This window comes from Eupeodes corollae, chromosome 3 (assembly GCF_945859685.1).
Source record: "Eupeodes corollae chromosome 3, idEupCoro1.1, whole genome shotgun sequence".
NCBI lineage: Eukaryota > Metazoa > Arthropoda > Insecta > Diptera > Syrphidae > Eupeodes > Eupeodes corollae.
This window is the reverse complement of record NC_079149.1, coordinates 97,440,414-97,458,994: the sequence shown is the minus strand read 5'-3', so window position 1 is coordinate 97,458,994 and position 18,581 is coordinate 97,440,414. Positions and strand designations below refer to the sequence as shown.

General features: G+C 36.7%; 1 protein-coding gene across 1 annotated transcript; it reads right to left on the bottom strand.

Annotated features, from left to right (window-relative positions):
- Positions 1 to 893: 893 nt before the first annotated feature.
- On the bottom strand, positions 894 to 16,092 carry LOC129950696 (ovochymase-1-like). The gene is made up of 3 exons (XM_056062618.1): positions 15,046 to 16,092; positions 10,767 to 11,226; positions 894 to 1,163 (listed from the first exon to the last, which is right to left on the bottom strand). Exons 1-3 carry the CDS (start codon positions 15,819 to 15,821, stop codon positions 894 to 896), a joined length of 1,506 nt encoding a protein of 501 aa, XP_055918593.1. The 5' UTR covers positions 15,822 to 16,092.
- Between the last annotated feature and the right edge of the window lie 2,489 nt (positions 16,093 to 18,581).

The following is an 18,581-nucleotide window of genomic DNA, read 5'->3' as shown; positions in this document are numbered from 1 at the left end:
TAGGAAAACACCTTTATAACCCAAACCAAAGCTCTGTGCCTCTTAAAAAAAACACCCGATACAACAAATTAAACATTTCATCCATTTCTGCAGGCTTAGTTACAAAATAGTAACAACGCGACACACATAGGAATGGTTGACAGTTTTATATAGATTGAAAGCCTTAAGACCCTAACCCTGATATCCTGATCTCTACGTACTGTCATGTTACCAAATTTATTTTCAAATATCAAGTCTCAACCTAAGTATGTGAGGATATATGTTCCTAGTTATGTGGTATCTTAAGTAAAAATTAGTTGCAGAAATATTGAGAGCAAGCATCATCATCAGGAAATTCGTACCTTTTCCTTTTCTTTCTCCATTACCCTAGTTTGTTCCTCCAATATCAGTATCCTTCTGAAACTCCTTGCAAAACTGAATGGGCACTTAAAATACATTCATTTTTCTAGGGAGATGAGAGACGAAAAGGACCTTTAGCATCTACGAAGGAATGTAGGTATATGAAAAAACAATTCCTTATATTGTAGAAAAACTGCAACAATCCACTTTTGAATGATTTCAAAATTCCATTCTCCATTGTCGTTGTCTATTTTCCATCGCAGATTATTCAGCAGCACAGCATCAGCAGCAGTATCAAGCTCATCCTCTGCTCGTTGCAGAGTCCAACACCAAAAATAAACTCTGTATTTGTGTACATATATGATTGGTTGCTGCGTGTGTGCTTCTTTTTATGTTAATACATTCGCAATGTTCAGCGATTTATCCTTCTCTTCGCAAAGGATATCATAATTTATGTGGTTCTTAACCCCACTTTCAGCACAGATATAGTGAGCTTTTAGTTAAAAAAAAGGAAAGAAGAAAAATGAAAACCAAAAACAAGAACAAGAACTGGGTCAATTCATGAATCGAATTTTTCGGTTGCCTTGAATCTCTGGGTTCATTTGTGATGGCAGAGCCACTTTCTCTTTGTCGGCATATCTCATCCTTCCACCTCCTCCAACGTTCGTTTTGGTTTCGTATCTTAGTGCGGTAGCGTATCCTTTTTTGGGATTTTTGGCGGAATGAAATTCTTCTTCTTCATCTTTTGAGTTGAGCGAGCAAGAGCATCGAGCTTGAGCTTCAGCAACCACCGCAATATCCATATCCATATCCAGTCGCACGTACTTTGTGTCAGCGAAATGGATAATAAAAATGAAATATTTTTTGTTTACGCAATCATTCTAATATGGCAAAAGGATAGATATATTAAGGATACAATGGCCAAGCATTTCGCATCGTGCCCTTTGGGTTTTTTACTTTCTGATGAGGATGAGAGAATCCTTTTTTGTTTGACTTTTTTTTTTGGCGGTAGGGTAGGGTGTTTGGTTTACCCCCTATTGCAAGGATACATATAGTCAAAAACGAGAACAGTACAAGGACGAACAACGAACAACGAACGACACCACGGAATGAATATGAAGTTTCATTGTGGAGACCGTGTGGAGAGTATAAGCGAGTATGGAGTTTTGGTCCGGATGATGTGTGTATAATATTCCATTGGTGTAATCTCTGCGACAAGGATTTATATCTCGCAATGAGTTGTGTTGTGTGATATACATTTCCTCGAGAAGAAGGATGGATTTTGCTTCAATTGTGTATGGGTTTGTACGTATATCCTATATCTTTGGCAAGGACTGACGACCTACCATATATTTTTTCCCTCGAAATATCAACTTTTTTACTTAGTTTTTATTTTGCACAAATGTATAAACAGTTGTACGAATGTGACCTTCGATATTTGAAACCAAATCACAGATAAGGACTTTTTATTTGCATTGGAAGGGCGGAAAGAAGGAAGGAAGGAATAGGTAGGTGTTCGTGTGTGAAATCAAGAGTAATGAAAACGAAATATGTTGAATTTGTACTTTGTATTCATGCAGCATTTTAAGTATTCTCGTTGTTTTTTGCTACGTTGTATGTACTGTACACATATTTTTATTTACGTCAACGTATATTTATCCAAAAAGCAAAAGAATGAATACAAAACCAATCCAACAAAAAGAAAACAAAAACTAACTTTAAAAAAGTTGTTTTAGCTGGAACAATACAAATAAAGAACTTTTCAAATGAATGTAAATCACATTCACAATACTTTCATTTGATGAGGTATAAGTGAAAAAAACAAGAATCGGTACAAACGAGTGTCTAAAGGATTTGAGGAAGGTCTCATTTGAATTTGACATTATGCATGCCAAGGTTTTTCCAATAGGGAAGTGCGGATATTGACAGTTCGTGCAGCCATGTTGTTTTTTTATTTTCTGTCAAAATGTCTTCTTTTAATCAATCTCTAATGACAGATCACCATGGTAAGTTACAACGTCTAGCAACATTTCCAAATGATAAGACAGGTGATCTCTTATAAAAACGATGCGCTCGTTGTTCCCTTTTTATGTTTTTCCATTCAACTATTGAACGTGCATTACTAATACGCAAAATTTGCCGAAAAAATCCCCGTGAAAGTGTGTAGCAGGATCCTATATTCCGCTGCAGTCAATTTCATGTCACTCATTGGAACTTGGCCTTTCGCCACAACCACAACATGCTGAATTTTGCGTCGTGATTTGGACCTGCACTCATATAACATCAAATTGAACTAAGAGCTGAAACCAAACGACCAAAGCCAATGACTATTTTGACAGCTGTCAGTTTAAAGTTTTATAAAACATATACGTAGCATCCGTTTCAAGATAAGCAACATCTTTTCAAAAGGGTTTAAATGAGAAGGTTCGTTTTTGGATAGTTCACCATTTGGGTAGTTGTCACTTTTAAAGCTGTCATCTTTTGACATTTGAGCAACAAACACAAACACTACATCAATATTAAGAAGAGGACGATACCAGGTGAAAGTTTGGTGGTTATCATTTTTCCATGAAGCAACCTTCTTCATCGGCAATAGAGAAACTAGTGTGTATAAATGTCAGAGGTCGGGATAAGTTTGTGATACATAGATTTGAAGCCCTGTGCGGCTTTATTACCGCAGTGGTCCTAGAACTAGGTTTGTCCCTATAATTACTTTTTCCTTCAGTATCTTGCATAAAGACTGATGTTGTAATGTTTTAAAAATCGAAAGAACTTAAGACGGTCAATCAACAGCTACGTCGGGCCTTCGCTGATTAAATCCTTAAAATCCATCAAAATGATCCGGTCATTCTTCGAAAACATCATCCTCAGTGATCATTACCATTTTTACCTCACAGCTCAGAGGCTAACTTTAAAAGCGGAGCTACTGCATTTGGGACTCGGACATTGCAAGAATGATTTAAGGAGAGCCTCTTCTTCCAAAACGTGTGATTGGTTGGTGCTGTTTTGGACTGGCGAAACTGTTACGTTAAATGGATTCCGCTATTGATTAACGATAAATGAAATGAGAAAATTCTCTCAAACATTTTCCAATCTACAAATCTCGCTCCTACCTCAATAACATCACCACCAGCTACAATCGAAACCACACTCGATTTTAATCATTTCCAAACTCTAACACAATCTAAGCTCTCTCTCATCGAAACCGAAATCAACAATGAACCCACAACTCAATCCTCAAATCTGCAGCATCACTCTCTTATGGAAGAGCTGAGCTCAGTTGAAAAGTCTCTCATCACTCCTATTTCTACACAATCCGAAAATTAAAAACACAATACTCCTACACAAGAAACACAACTGTCATCGCTATCTGACACAGAAAAAAAAACTTTTGAATAAATGATCTGTAAGATTCAAAGAAAGTCAGGCTAACTGGAACTTTTTTGTCCCATCAACTCATTCTCTATGCGCAACTAACCCTACAATCCTACATCCAACAACACAAACCGAGAAACAGCCAAAAACAAAACAATCTTAAAAAGTGCAGCTACTAAATCAATGCCAACAACTAGACAAAAACAAGTCACTCCTAGAAAAAATCCGGTATGGTTTAATTCAAATATTCAGACTTTAGTCAAAACAAAAAATGTAGCCTGGAAAATAGCGCGTAGATACCCCACATCCGTTAACTGTATAGCATATAGGAAGGCTTGTTCATAAGTTAAATGTGAATCTATTAAAGCAAAAAGATTATCGTGGGAAAACTTCGTAAACACCATGGATCCGGATTTAGACTCAAAAACTCTATGGAATAGAATGAAATCTTTGCCATCATCCAATTCAGTTCAAAACGTTCCATATATTTTTTTGTTGCCTCATTAGAAAACGATCCAGAGAAAATAGCCAACACGTTCTTAAAAACATGGGCAAGTTATAGTGAAAATACAACTTTTCTGGACAACGCACGTTGTTAGGAAGAAACTGACATTTAACTTAAATGACCTCCCTCCTCAAGAAAACTTCTATACACACCTGGAAGATGATATTTCCAGAATAGAGTTTGACACAACATTACGAACGCTTAAAGGAACTTCCCCTGGAGATGAAAAAATCACATATAATATGGTTAAATCAGCTGCCGATAATCTCAAAAACCGAATCTGCGAGTTATATAGCAACATTGTTCGGACTGGTATCTTTCTTCACGATTGGAAGAAAACTATAATCAAGCCGATTTCCAAGAGTTCCCATAAATATCTCCACATAGAAGGGTATCGACCGATATCTCTTCTCCCTGTTTTCCCAAAAAAGTTTGTAGAATAGGCTGGCTTATGGAAGAAACTGTAAGTAATGAACACCATGCTTTTAGACCGAGGAGTTCAATCGTTAATCCACCTAATCGAACATAAACTATCAGATAACCTCTCATCATGTAAGCACAGCGTAGTCATGTCATCTGACCTCGAAAAAGCTTTTAATCTTGTCACCACATTTCCTATCATCGAACAATTACACAAATGGGGAGTCCCTAAGCAAATGTTAAAGGTTATAGTATCCTTTTTATCCGGAAGAACTTTCTGTGTTGATGTCAATGGCTTTACTTCAAAAAAGCTAAAACTGGAAAACGGAACTCAACAAGGATCTCCCTTGTCTGTGTATCGTTATAATGCTTATATTGATGCACTCATTAGAGAGCTTACACTACCAAAATACGGTCTAGATTTTGTCGAGCTATATGTAGATAATATCTTCATGGTAGCTTCTGTTGATCCATCAAATGTAAACGAAATTTTGAAATCTGCGGATTCCATAATCTATGCGTGGACACATGAAACCGGTGCGAAAGTTCCACCTAGGAAAACAGAAGCGCTTCACCTTTGTCGAAAAAAAAAAATGTTCAATTACTCCTCTTACGATTCGTAGCTCCACAGTCAACCTAAAAAAATAACTCAGTGTTCTTGGTGTTACTTTCAATAGTAATCTGAAATGGGATCTCCAATATAAAAAACACCATCAACCAACTTAAGAATCGAAACAATGCACTGAGAATGATATGTTCCCGCCGGAAAGGTCCACATCTAGAAACGGCCCTAATAATAACGAAAACCTTAGTTAAAGGAACGCTCCAAAATGGACTCACTCTTTTTATATATACAACTAAAAAGAACCTGGAAAGCATCGATATAACCATAAATGAGGGTTAACGAACTGCTACAGGAGCACTTAAAACAACTCCAATTGAAGCTCTCAGAAAAGAAGCTGGCTATAAAACAATTAATAGGCTGGGACAAAAAAGAGCAACAATACAAATTTAATAAGTAAAGCACTTACAGACATAAATCACCCCCTTTACTCTGCTTGAAAAGAAGTTCAACACAGTCCAAAACAAAACAGGAAGAATTCAACATCTTCCCTTAACAAAATATTAAGCCTTGTTTCGGCTCATGGAAGTATGCCTTTAGAAACATCGTTGAAGCTAAACTATTCGTCCCCCCTCCAAGGAAAAGACACTTACTGCCAATCGACACCAGCCTCTCTAGTCACAAGAAAGAAAACACTCCAAATGAACACTTTCTTTTGTTTCACCGTGAACTGATCGAAAACATCAAACCAGTGAGAATTTTGTCCTACCCAGTCATCGAGCTTAAAGCAAACCACGAAGAAATCATCACTTTTCAAGGTCACCTTCCAGACGCGCCTGGCAGCTATCTAGCAGAACTAACAGCAATAATGAAAGCACTGACCGTGGCGAAATCCTGGGCAGAAAGGACATTGATGCTCACTGACAGCTTAAGTATCCTTTCCGGAATCAAAAATGCAACTAATAACTGTTCCACTCTTAATTACATCCGAAGCATCCTCTATGACAAAACCAACATAACCCTAGCTTAGCCACGCTGATATAAGAGGAAATGAGCTATACTCTGTCCAACAAAAATTGTCAGTACAAAGAAGATAGGACGTTTACCTCTCACCCTGCCCTGACTGAAGTGAAATCTCGTTAAGCTGTTAGAGAGAGCAAATATTGCAGGGTTTCCGTAGTGCCCATTATCAATTTCGAAAAAGCTCTGATAAATATTAATAGGGCTACCAACTTTTGATTTTAAATTGAAAGTTAAAAATAAATTCCGTTTAAGAAAATTTCAAAATTATGTTCATAATCCCGAATTCAAAAACCCCTTTGTGAAAACAAAGAGTAACATAAATTCAATTATGAAAAAATAATGAAAATACTCGGAAATTTAAGTTTTTTTTGTTCGAGGTTTTGAGTAAAAAAAACGTATGTTGAACGAAATAATTATTTTTATAAATATAAGTAACTTAAAACTTAACTTCAATATAAAGAAATAATGCATAATGCCTTATTCTGACGAAGAATAACTGCTGCTACTTAATGCTAATCAATTTTGAACAAAACTACTATTTTTCACCATCTATAATTTGCTTGTTAGTGGTTTCGCAATTAAACCACATACTTTTTTTTATATAAAAATGTTTTGTTTTTATGCAAATATTTGAAAAAGTTGACATCTCCTGGAACGAAAAATAATAAATAAAATTCAGTTACTGAAAAACAGCAAGCGACAACACCATTCCCATATTTGTTCTCAAAAGCTTTTAAAAAAGCAAACATTCTGAAAGCTCCAAAACAAAATCCAAAGAAAAATCCGCCACGATTTGCATTAACGTGGAAATGGTAACTCTTATAACGATCTGCTTATTTTCAATACATACGAAGAGGGTTGTTAGTGAACACATTATGGCTGAAACACAAACACGCTTCAGCTTCGGCTTCGCCTGACGTTTGCGAGTTCAGCTCATTTGCTTTGTCTGACAGCTCATCAGCTGTAAAAAAATGGCAACAAACAAAATATTTGCTCTTTGGAGGGATGAAATAATAGAAATGTCATTCAAAGCAACCTTGAAGCAGGCCTAACGTAACGCAGACGAAGCTGAAGCTGAAGCGTGTATGTGTTTCAGCCATTATCAGTTTGGCTTTGGCTACGCGTGGTAAAGGTCGTAGAATGTACGCTCGTCGAAGCGTAATTACAAACAACAATTTATGTGTAAGCCAGTGGTTGAATTTTCTTTTTCAGTGGGTAAAAAGGGAATAAAACCACTAACTGGCATCATTTGCAAGAAAAAAGCTCTCCCATAAGACCTGTACTGACAATTTGTGTTGGACAGAGTATAGCAGATACAGCAGCAAAAGAAGCCACCAACCATCCGTATTTAAAAGAACTGCCACTTATATCTCAGCTTATCCCTAAAATGTTCATGGCTAATGAGCAAGAAGAACTCAAAAGCTCTTGGCTAAAAGAGGAGAACCTTCTTTGAAAACACCATTCAACACACCTCAGAACTCTATACAACAAAAACCTAACCAGAGAAGAATGTAAAGGGTTAGGATTTTCATGCATTAGTATTTGACAGATCACGCGGGATTTCAGACATGGTTTCAAAGAGAAAGATGCTCAGTATGCTTTGACATTTCATCATGAATAGACTTACTAACGAGCAACGCTTGCAAATCATTGAATTTTATTACCAAAATCAGTGTTCGGTTCGAAATGTGTTTCGCGCTTTACGTCCGATTTATGGTCTACATAATCGACCAAGTGAGCAAACAATTAATGCGATTGTGACCAAGTTTCGCACTCAGTTTACTTTATTGGACATTAAACCAACCACACGAATGCGTACAGTACGTACAGAAGAGAATATTGCGCCTGTTTCTGAGAGTGTTGCTGAAGACCGTGAAATGTCGATTCGTCGCCGTCGTTGTTATTCGACCACATGGAAGATTTTACGCAAAGATCTTGGTGTAAAACCGTATAAAATACAGCTCGTGCAAGAACTGAAGCCGAACGATCTGCCACAACGTCGAATTTTCAGTGAATGGGCCCTAGAAAAGTTGGCAGAAAATCCGCTTTTTTATCGACAAATTTTGTTCAGCGATGAGGCTCATTTCTTTTTGAATGGCTACGTAAATAAGCAAAATTGCCGCATTTGGAGTGAAGAGCAACCAGAAGCCGTTCAAGAACTGCCCATGCATCCCGAAAAATGCACTGTTTGGTGTGGTTTGTACGCTGGTGGAATCATTGGACCGTATTTTTTCAAAGATGCTGTTGGACGCAACGTTACGGTGAAAACTTCGGAGAACAATTCATCTCAAGGAATGGACCAGTAAGTTGGCCACCAAAATCATGTGATTTGACGCCTTTAGACTATTTTTTGTGGGGCTACGTCAAGTCTAAAGTCTACACAAATAAGCCAGCAACTATTCCAGCTTTAGAAGACAACATTTCCGAAGAAATTGGGGCTATTCCGGCCGAAATGCTCGAAAAAGTTACCCAAAATTGGACTTTCCGAATGGACCACCTAAGACGCAGCCGCAGTCAACATTTAAATGAAATTATCTTCAAAAAGTAAATGTCATGGACCAATCTAACGTTTCAAAAAAAGAATCGATGAGATTTTGAAAATTGTATGCGTTTTTTTTTTTAAAAAGTTCTCAAGCTCTTAAAAAATCACCGTTTATTTCACTATTTTGGATCAGGATTGGAAAAACTTTGTTTACAAGTAGCCATTTCTTCACAAACGATCGAGCATAAGCATAAAATCAATAACAACCCTACACAACAAATTTAAAGATTTTTTACCTTTAATATAATTTAATTTTTTGTTTCTTTTATTTTTTGTAAATAAATAACATAACATTACATCATATTTTTTTTCGATGTTAATGTTTTCATAAATTATTAATATTTGTTACTTAAAAAAAAATTAAATACGACATCTATGGTCCTGCTGCCCCGAGGTCTTCAATATAAATAATTTTATAAATTTATTTTTGTACATATAATTTTGACAGCTACTCCATTATGCTGAATACTTTAAGAGTTAAAATTTTGTACCTTAAGTCCATGAACAAGAGTAACGTTCATATGATAGAATGGTAACGTACCTGCCTAAAGATCTTGGTATCTCAAGTTTAGCAGTCTCTTAGGGCATATAAGTTAATTCAAAACAATCCTTTCGGAAGGAGAATTTTAAATTCACCATTCCGAATTTACAGAATATTACCTAGTTTTAAAAATTTGGCAAAAGAGTTTGTTAATGTTAAGAACACATTCGGCTTATATAATCTCGACTTACTTACTTACTTAAGGTGGCGCTACAGTCCGGGGCGGACCTGGGCCTCAACCAACAGGCATCTCTAGCCAGCTCGGTCCCTAGCTAGCTGTCTCCAGTATCGCACGCCAAGTTGGTTGAGGTCTTCTCCCACCTGCGTGGGAATTTATAATCTTTTTCTAACGCATTTTCCAAATCCGCCAAAAACACCAGCGCCAAATCCGCCTTGCCAAATCTTCTGCCATCCGCCATCACCTGCAGCTGCTGACACATACAAAAAAACAACACAACGCCAAATTTAAATGAAATAACAACCAGTCCAAGATTATCCTGTCATCAACGTCATAATCATCTCCAACCCCATCTCTTTTTCTCTCTCACTCTTAACTTATTTTTCCTACATCTCCTTGATTTAGACCACCTCCTCGTGTTCAGTATAAACTCACAAAGGACTAATCGTCCGACACACCACTTCATGTGTCAACACATTCGGGTGTTATTCTGACATACATTCGTCTTTCTCCTCTGTACTTTCCACCATGACTCCAACATGCCGCTCTATACTTCACCACACAGCACCATACCACACCATACTACACCACACCGTCAGGAAATTGCATTTCATATTCATGACGAGGACTTTATTATGATACCAAGTCATGGCATACATTTCACACACGCGATCTCTTTTGCTGCCGCCATCACCATCATCATCACCATCGCCATTGCTGTTATGTTCCACAAAGTGAAAACGCCTCAGCTGTGAAACCTTTTGAGCCTGAATTTAAGCCTTTTTCCCGTACCACGGCTATGAGAAGTTTTCAAAGGAGCAACACTGAGGCTCCTCGCGCTCTGTCTGTGCGAATACTCGACTTGTGCTGGTACAACAGTTTTTTCCTTCCTCTTTTATTTTTCTGCTTACAAATGCGAATGCACTCGTCAGCGAGCTCCAGCGTCAGTGGACTTGGTTGGTGTTGGTAGTGAATGTTAATCCAAAAACGGATTCTTGGTGGCGATGATGGTAATGGTGGTTACCCAAGCTTTAGTCCACCCAACAACCATTATCCAAGAGGATATCTTTTTGTGAATCTGCATTCTACACTTTCACCATTGTTCCTCATTTCACTATGTAACCATCAAACCTGCTCCTGCTCCTTCTCGGAGTCGTCACGTCCCTAGTCCTCCTAGAGCACCAACTTCACCGAGAACAGGAAATGATTGTTTCGTGTGGAATTAACTTGATTGACATGCTCTCAGATATTAGAAAACTTTATTAGGTGATTCTCCTTTACCATATAGTATAACGTTGATGGTAACATACAAAGTAATGTGGCATAAGTGGCCAAGCCAAGCCAAGCCAAAACCGAAGCCATATAGTTGCACTCCTCCAGAAACTCTTCCCGACGTGTTAAACAAGGAGAAGGAGAACCCATGTACTGCACATCAGCTCGTACTCTATAACTCACATCGATATGCAAATTAAGTTGTTCGGAGTTGTTGTCGTAAGGACGATGCATGGCGATGAGGATTGAGGTTGAATACCACACCCTCCTCTCTCCCCTCCTCACTTCTTGGATCTCAACATACAACATAAAAGCAGCTCGAAGTATGTTTTTGACTTTGAGACGATATGGTGATGGCGAGCTCGTTGGTGATGGTTGATGGTGTTTGCTTGTGCTGCTTGCGAATGTGCAATTTCCTTTGGCACAAAAATTATTGCGGCAATTGGCTGAGTGATTGACACGTTTATTGCTTGAAATTTTATTGTGCAACACCAACCAACTACGATCTAAGACCAATATATTCAACTATATAACTTTTTAAAGCCTTATAGTGGATTCGGATTGTTGCAACACACCATCAAATCAAGGATATCAAAAGCAACTGAAAAACAGCAACCAGCAAAAGAGAAATAAGCAAAAGAAGGATCCAAGATATGGAGTTGATGGTTTTTAACAATGTGTTGGAAGTGTGGGTTTATTTTTTTGGGAGCAAGCAATTTATTCACCCATTTGAGCGGCACTTAACTTCCGGTTTCACGACAAAAAGTTAGGTAGTCGTCGGTCGTCGGTACGGTAGCTTTTGGTATTGAAGCTACTCAGCTGGTGTTTTATGGTATCCTGGAAGAGATCGGGATTATAAATCAACAATGAAAAGAACTTTTGATAGTCGTCACATCGTAAACCGCAGAAAAATGTTAAACAATAACTTTTGACTAAATTTGATCTGTATATAAATAAAAGAAAAAAATATTTGGATTTCATTTAATCATAATAAAAATTATATTCCTTTGACTTCAAGACATCTCGAAGAATTCATCTTTTAAACTGTCAAAATATTGACATCAATGTTTTCGAATAAAACAACAAAGCAGTACTTGACATTTGAGAAGAGCATTTTTGACATTTCAATGCAAAAGAATTGTTCAGTTGGCAATAAAATGATGTCGATTTATAGTGAAATTGAAAAGAACTTCAAGATGTTTTCAAACCTTATATAAACGCGTGAATTGAAGATGTTGTTATTTTTAGTTAAAAACTATGCAGCTTTATTAGATTGCGAAAAAACGAAGCCTTTTGACAGCTGGTGGGTTTGGAGCTCTGACTCGATTTCCAGAAATCTATTTTGTTCAGTTTTCAATCAATCTTTTAAAGTACTTTTTGAGAAGTCTCAACACTTTTTCATACGTACGTTCGCTACGTTTTTTCGTCGTCCATAGCTTAAGAACCAGAAGAGATATCGATTTAAAATAAATTTTGTTAAACAGATAATAAGGCAGAAAGATGCAGAAAGGGCTCTCAAGAAAAAGTTTGAAAAAAATATTGGTTAACCCTAAATATCTTACGAACCAAAAGTGCTAGAGACTTGAATTAAATTTTATATACTATATTGTAACGTGATATCAAAGCAGTATATTTTTTGAAAAAAAAAAAATCCATTGAAAAAAACTAAAATAAAAATTTGTCACCATCAAAATTTTACGACTTAAATATGATGTCATCTCCAAAATAATTTTGTACAACGAAGAATAATGTTTCTAACATCTGATTAAATTTTGAGAAGAATCAAATTGACAGTTGTTTTTAAAAAAAATAAAAATCTAAAAAAAACACTATTCAAAGTTGGTAAAAATTGAATATTGATTCAAATATCTTTTCAAAAAGTTGAAATTTAGGCTTCAAACTAATTTTATCTTATAAGAAATATTGTTTTCAACATTTGATAAAATTTTGAAAAAAATCGAAATGATAGTTATTTTACAAAAAATAAAACTCTTAAAAAGAACTATACTAAAACTTGGTAAAAATTTACTTTCGACTCAAATAGCTTTTCAAAAATTAAAAATATTGGCTACAAACTTATTTTATTTCACAGAAAATATTGTTTTCGATATTCGGTAATTTTTATATAAAAATCCAACAGTCCGTTTTTTTTTCATAAAAAATAAAATCTACAAAAAATAGTGCGCAAATTTGTACGCGTGATAACCTTACCCTTAAACGGTTTATGCAAAACGTCAATCATGGCCTTTGCTGTGTGGTACGTAGTAGTGCGCCTCGTCACTAAAGACCATTTTTCGGCCAAAATTGGGGCCCTTTCCAAAGGATTCGAAGCTTAGTCACAAGGAAAACGGCGTCGTGAACTTTGAGCTCCTTTGTCAGTTAGATGTTGTAAGTCTGAGGGCCTAAGTTCTGACGAAAAGTTCAAGTTGAAGTCTGCAAAGGACCGAATTCTTGTGTGCGGTAAGGAATAGACTGCCTAGAGTTCTGCTACGGGCAGCGGAAATGTTCTCGACCGATCTTGTGTTTCTTGAACAAACGGATGTTGGCTGATTGTTTACTGAACCGGTCGTCTCAAATGTTGATACTAAACGTAGACTATGAAGGGCCTCCACGTCTACCGTAAAGTAGGCGTAATGAGCTTAACATTTCCGTTAACGAATACTCATTTCGATAATGAAGTTTTATCATTTGAACGAGCTGTTTAATAGTGTAACTTGCCATGATTATTTGGCATAAACAACTGAATAATAAACAAAAGATTTGACACATGTCACCAAAACAAAATGGCAACCAATGGGCATCAAAATCTACCCGTGCCAAATGGAAAACAATTAAGAATGGGAGATGAAGAAAATATTGCAGCTGTGTCGGTTCGGCAAGTGTTAATGAGGACCCTCAGTTACTATTATTGATTCGGCGCCATTACCAACAATTGAGCAATATTCGCACTTGAAGATTCCGTTCACGTTTGAATATTCTTTCATTAGACTTTCGTCATTTCAGATGAACAACAAAGACTAGAATGAAATTTGTATTTTAAAACGCTGGTGAACATTTTATTCGTTGAAGTGTGGATCGTATGTGGAACGTGAATTAAGTTTGACATTTCGTGACAATCATTTTGTTTTATTTATTTTCTCTTCTTTTTAGCAATGAACAAGCTAATTTTATTGCCTTAAAATTAACTTTAGCTATAATTCTACCTTTTTGTTTACAATTCGCACTGTGTGGTGTGGACTGCGGTGTGGTTGGTGGAATCATTGGATCGTATTTATTCAAAGATGTGAAATATTTTGAATGGTTAGCGCTACCGCGCCAAAACAGAAAACTTATTATTGCACAAAAAGACTATTTAGACTATTCTTTGTGGTGTTATATTAAGACTCATGCCTAAAGTTGCAAGCACGCTACTATTGACGCCACTGAAAGTCAACATTAAATAATTTGTTTCCCTAGATAATGGCCCAAAGTTTTCCAAATTAGACTTAGCGGATGGACTATTTGGCCAACATTTGCATAAATAATCTTTAAGTTTTAAAGTATACCGACCGTAATTTATATTTCAAACATAAATATAAAGCTACTTAAAAACCACTCCTCCCGTAACCAATGAATTTATATTTCGATGCAATGTCATCAATGTTTATTTTAAAGAGTTAAATTTGAAAAAATTTTGAAACTGATAACGAGTGATAATTCGGATGATGTTTTCAGTTCATGTTCAGTTCTTCTTCATTATTAAAATACAACAATTAGCTTATCAGTAATTACAGTAGATACTTACATTTTGATTAGATAAGATAGATTCTAATTAAAACCTTTATTTCTACATCCATAATGAACTTATCTATAGGTTTTAATGACTTTGACCTCAGAAGAAGCTACAAAATATGTCACTTAAAGAATGTTTGATAAATTTTAGATAATTTGTTGTGTTGATGAGTTTGGTTTATGTCATCGATCTTAAAATCAATTTTACTAACTAAACCATACAAAATGTCTTATGTCATTGAACCTAGTTTTGGCAGTAACAAGCCAAATTACTTTGAAGAAAATGGAAAGAAACTTTGCATTCTTTTTCGACATGACATCTAGGTTGACGATGAAAAACTTCAGTCACAATGACGGTTCGATATTTTGAATTTCGGTTCTTAATTCTTTGAATATACCAGAAAATGGAGTTCCATAATTACGGTTTCAATACGGACTTACTGACTAGAATTGTAATTTTAGCCATTTAGCCATCACTTCAAACCAAAAAAAAAAAACACTTTGAATTTTAGTTTACATATTGCTTTTTATAAAATCAAGATGATTTAAGACACGTGTATAAACCCCTGGATAATTTTCTCTAGCGCAACCATTACCAAATGAAAGAATTGCAACTAGCTGTCGAGTCTTCTTATCAATCAATGGTCCCCCGGAGTCACCTTTGCAACTATCTCTGCCCCTAGCAGCTGCGCAAATCATTCTTCCGTCAATATTGACGTCAAATTCTGTGCTGTAAATCTCCTTGCACTTATCGAAGTTGGAAATTTTAAGAGTCACAGCTTTAAGTGATCTGGCTCCAAAATCAAGATTTGTCGGTTCGGTTTCATTTTGTTTACCCCATCCACTGATCACAACTTCAGAACCTTCCACTAGATGTCCGGTGTCTGTTGACAATTTGATGGCTTGACTTTTGTTCGAAAATATTATCGGTGGAGTAATCTTAAGAATGGAAATGTCATTCTCCAGTGTAGTCTTATTGTAAGGGGGGTTAGTTAGGATAATTTCTTTAACTTGATGTATAGTTCCGTTATTGGCGCGCGTTGATCCGTGAGTGATTGTCAGATTTTGGGCTTCAAAGCGTATTGTACAATGTGCGGCAGTGAGAATAGTATTATTAGATATGATTGTAGCACCACATAAATGCTTGCCATTCGCACGCAACGAGACTTGGTGGGGAAATTCGTTGATACTCACAGGAACTCCGCCAACAATTCTTCCCTTAAGCGAGAAACGACGGCATTTTGCTAAGCTCAAAATGACAACCAAAGCAGCTATAAACAGAAACAGCTTCATCTCGAACTTGATTGGTAGGCTGTTTAGAAACGACTTGATAACATATTTTCGAACACATTCAGTTTTTATTAAAAAAAGAGCTTTGTTGTCATTTTTGGGTGCTTTTTTTTAACTTGGTGTTTGTTTAAACATTTTAATCACGAAATTGAGTTAAATAAAACGAAAACAACAAAACAAATTAGAAATTTCCCATGATCTTAACTTGATACGTCAACGTCAAGGTGGTTCAAATTATTGAAAGTAATAATAAAAGATAGCAGCTATAAAGGACCATTCACATGAGACTATGAGAGCGAGTAACAACCAACGAATGAAAGAATAAATGATAAAATGTGATTTTAAAAAAATATACTAACCTAAATTCGTTGGGAATTGTAAACAAAAAGTTAGAAATATAGATTAAGGTTATCTTAAAGTAATAAACATAGCTTTTTCATTGCCACAATAAGATACATTTAAGAAAACAAAGTGATTGTCATGAAGTGTCAAACTCAATTTGCGTTCCACATACGATCCACACTTTAACTTGAGTATACAGAAGTGGCAACGGCAGGCTAGTGGTAGCTCGGTTTTAAATCATCGTTTGAGGTGGTTCTTGCCGCTTCTTGCTTGGTGTACTTTCTTGCTCGATTTAGCATTTATATTAATCGAGCATAAGGTAAAAAAGAGATGGAAATGACACAAATCCAATTATAGCTTGCACCTTAAAATAATTCCTAATCTAAGACCCTAGAAACAAAAACAAAAATACAAACATAAGTGAGACCGGTATCTCTTCAGGACCGGGTGGCAGCTTGGTGTCAAAGCCTGCTGTCGTATCTCTTGCGGCCAACACAGAGAAGGGAGTAGTGGCTAACCATGGACCCTCCTCTGCTGCTGGTAGTAACGAGAATAGAAAAGTAGCGATAACTAATTTCAGTAGTGGCAGGGTTGTGAAAAATGGCCCTACCACTACTACTGAGAATACTTCCAGAAATGGAAAACTCTCTAAAGGTCTTTATAGACAAAGGCGGCAAGCGGCGAAAATCTTGAAGGCCTCTGGTGCATCATCGGGGGCTGAAAAGACACCGCAGCAAACCGCTAGCGTCGAATGGGCCAAAAGCATAATTGCTACGACAAGATCCAATAAGGACTCTACGTCCAAAAGAGAAAGATCTCTTGAGGGGGCCGCACCGACACCAAAACGGCCTCGGGTGCATAACACCAGCACCCCCTTCAATCCCATCAGGAAACAATCCAGTTTCAGTGATGTCGCGAAGGGCAAAGTCGTGGTTGCGGTCATTGACAGGAGCGATGATGATGGCACAATATCGGCTGATCGTTGGCAGTTGGTCAAGGTTAAACTCTCGGGTGGCTTTTTGAGACTTTTGAGAGAGCTTCCAGGACCACTTCCTTCCATAAGCGATGGGGGTTGGCATAAAGGCCATGTCAAACTCATGGTTTGTGGCGACCAGAGATCTTGTGACCTTTACAAGCTTGCTGTCAGCCGGTTAGGCGAAGTTTGGCCAGGTGCGAAGCTCGAGGTTGTCGCTGTGGAAGACTTGGCGCAACAGTCCGTTGAGAACTAGCGCCTGTTGACTTACTTAACCATTCCTGTGATCGAGTACTGTTATCAGGGATGGAGGGGACGTACAGTTTTAAGCCGAATTCGAACGCCTAATTTGAGAAAGCACTTTTCATGACAAGAATTATATTCGGAGGTTTTGTAAATTCCTCGCAAGAGGCTAACTTTAGATGGCATAGGCAGGGATTGAACCCAAGACCTTTTGCATGACAGTCCATTGTACTAACCGTCATAGCACAGATACAACTTGAAGTATGGGAGGCTAAAATCCAACTAACCCAAGAGTTCAGGTCCTGAAACAACACGACCATAAACACCGTTGTGTGTTTTCTAATTGGATTTTGGAGCGATTGGAATTTGATTCCAATTTTGGTCGAAAAATCATGTTTTTCGATGAGGTCCATTTTTAGATGAATGGGTATGTAAATAAGCAAAATTGGCAAATTTGAAGCGACACCAATTCACGTTCATTACAAGTCAAAACATCCGAATAAAGTCCCAACAATGTTTGAATTTCTGACTTTTTTCAGGGCTATTAAGAAAAGACTCCCGGAAATTTGTTTTGAAAGCGTTACAGATATCAACAGTTTTATCTAACGAAAGGTTCTTGTAAGTAAAGTTAAGTGGAAAGCTATCTGATTTTTTCTTTGAGTTTACAAAGTTCCAAAATTGTTAAGGATTCTCTTTCAAAGAGCTTAACTAACATAAGAAGCAGAAACATAAGAAGCATATAAGAAATTAGAAAGAGACTTAAATTGGTTAAAGAGTTTAACATAAAAAGAGAAGTTGATTGGAGACAGATACGTTTTTCATGCCTTATTTCATTTGTTACGCAGTAAACGCAATTCTTTCGTGTACCAAGGATGGCTAAAGTTTGTATTTCTTGATTTCTTAATGGGTACATTTTCTTCCAAACAATAATCAAGGATCATATAAAAAGTTGAAACTGCTTCGCCAATGTTAGAAAATTCTAGTGTATCAGCAATTCCAGAAATGGTTAAATCTTCAGACAACTGCTAGAAATTGGCTCTTCTGAAATCAAAATTATATAAGCAATCAAAAGAATTACTATGATTAAAGGTGGCTACTTAAGTCAACAAAAAATGTATATGGGGAGGTGATATTTGTCAATATTAATAATTCCTGATCTAGATTCAAGAACAAGATTACTAGAAGAAAAGACTAACTCGAGAGAG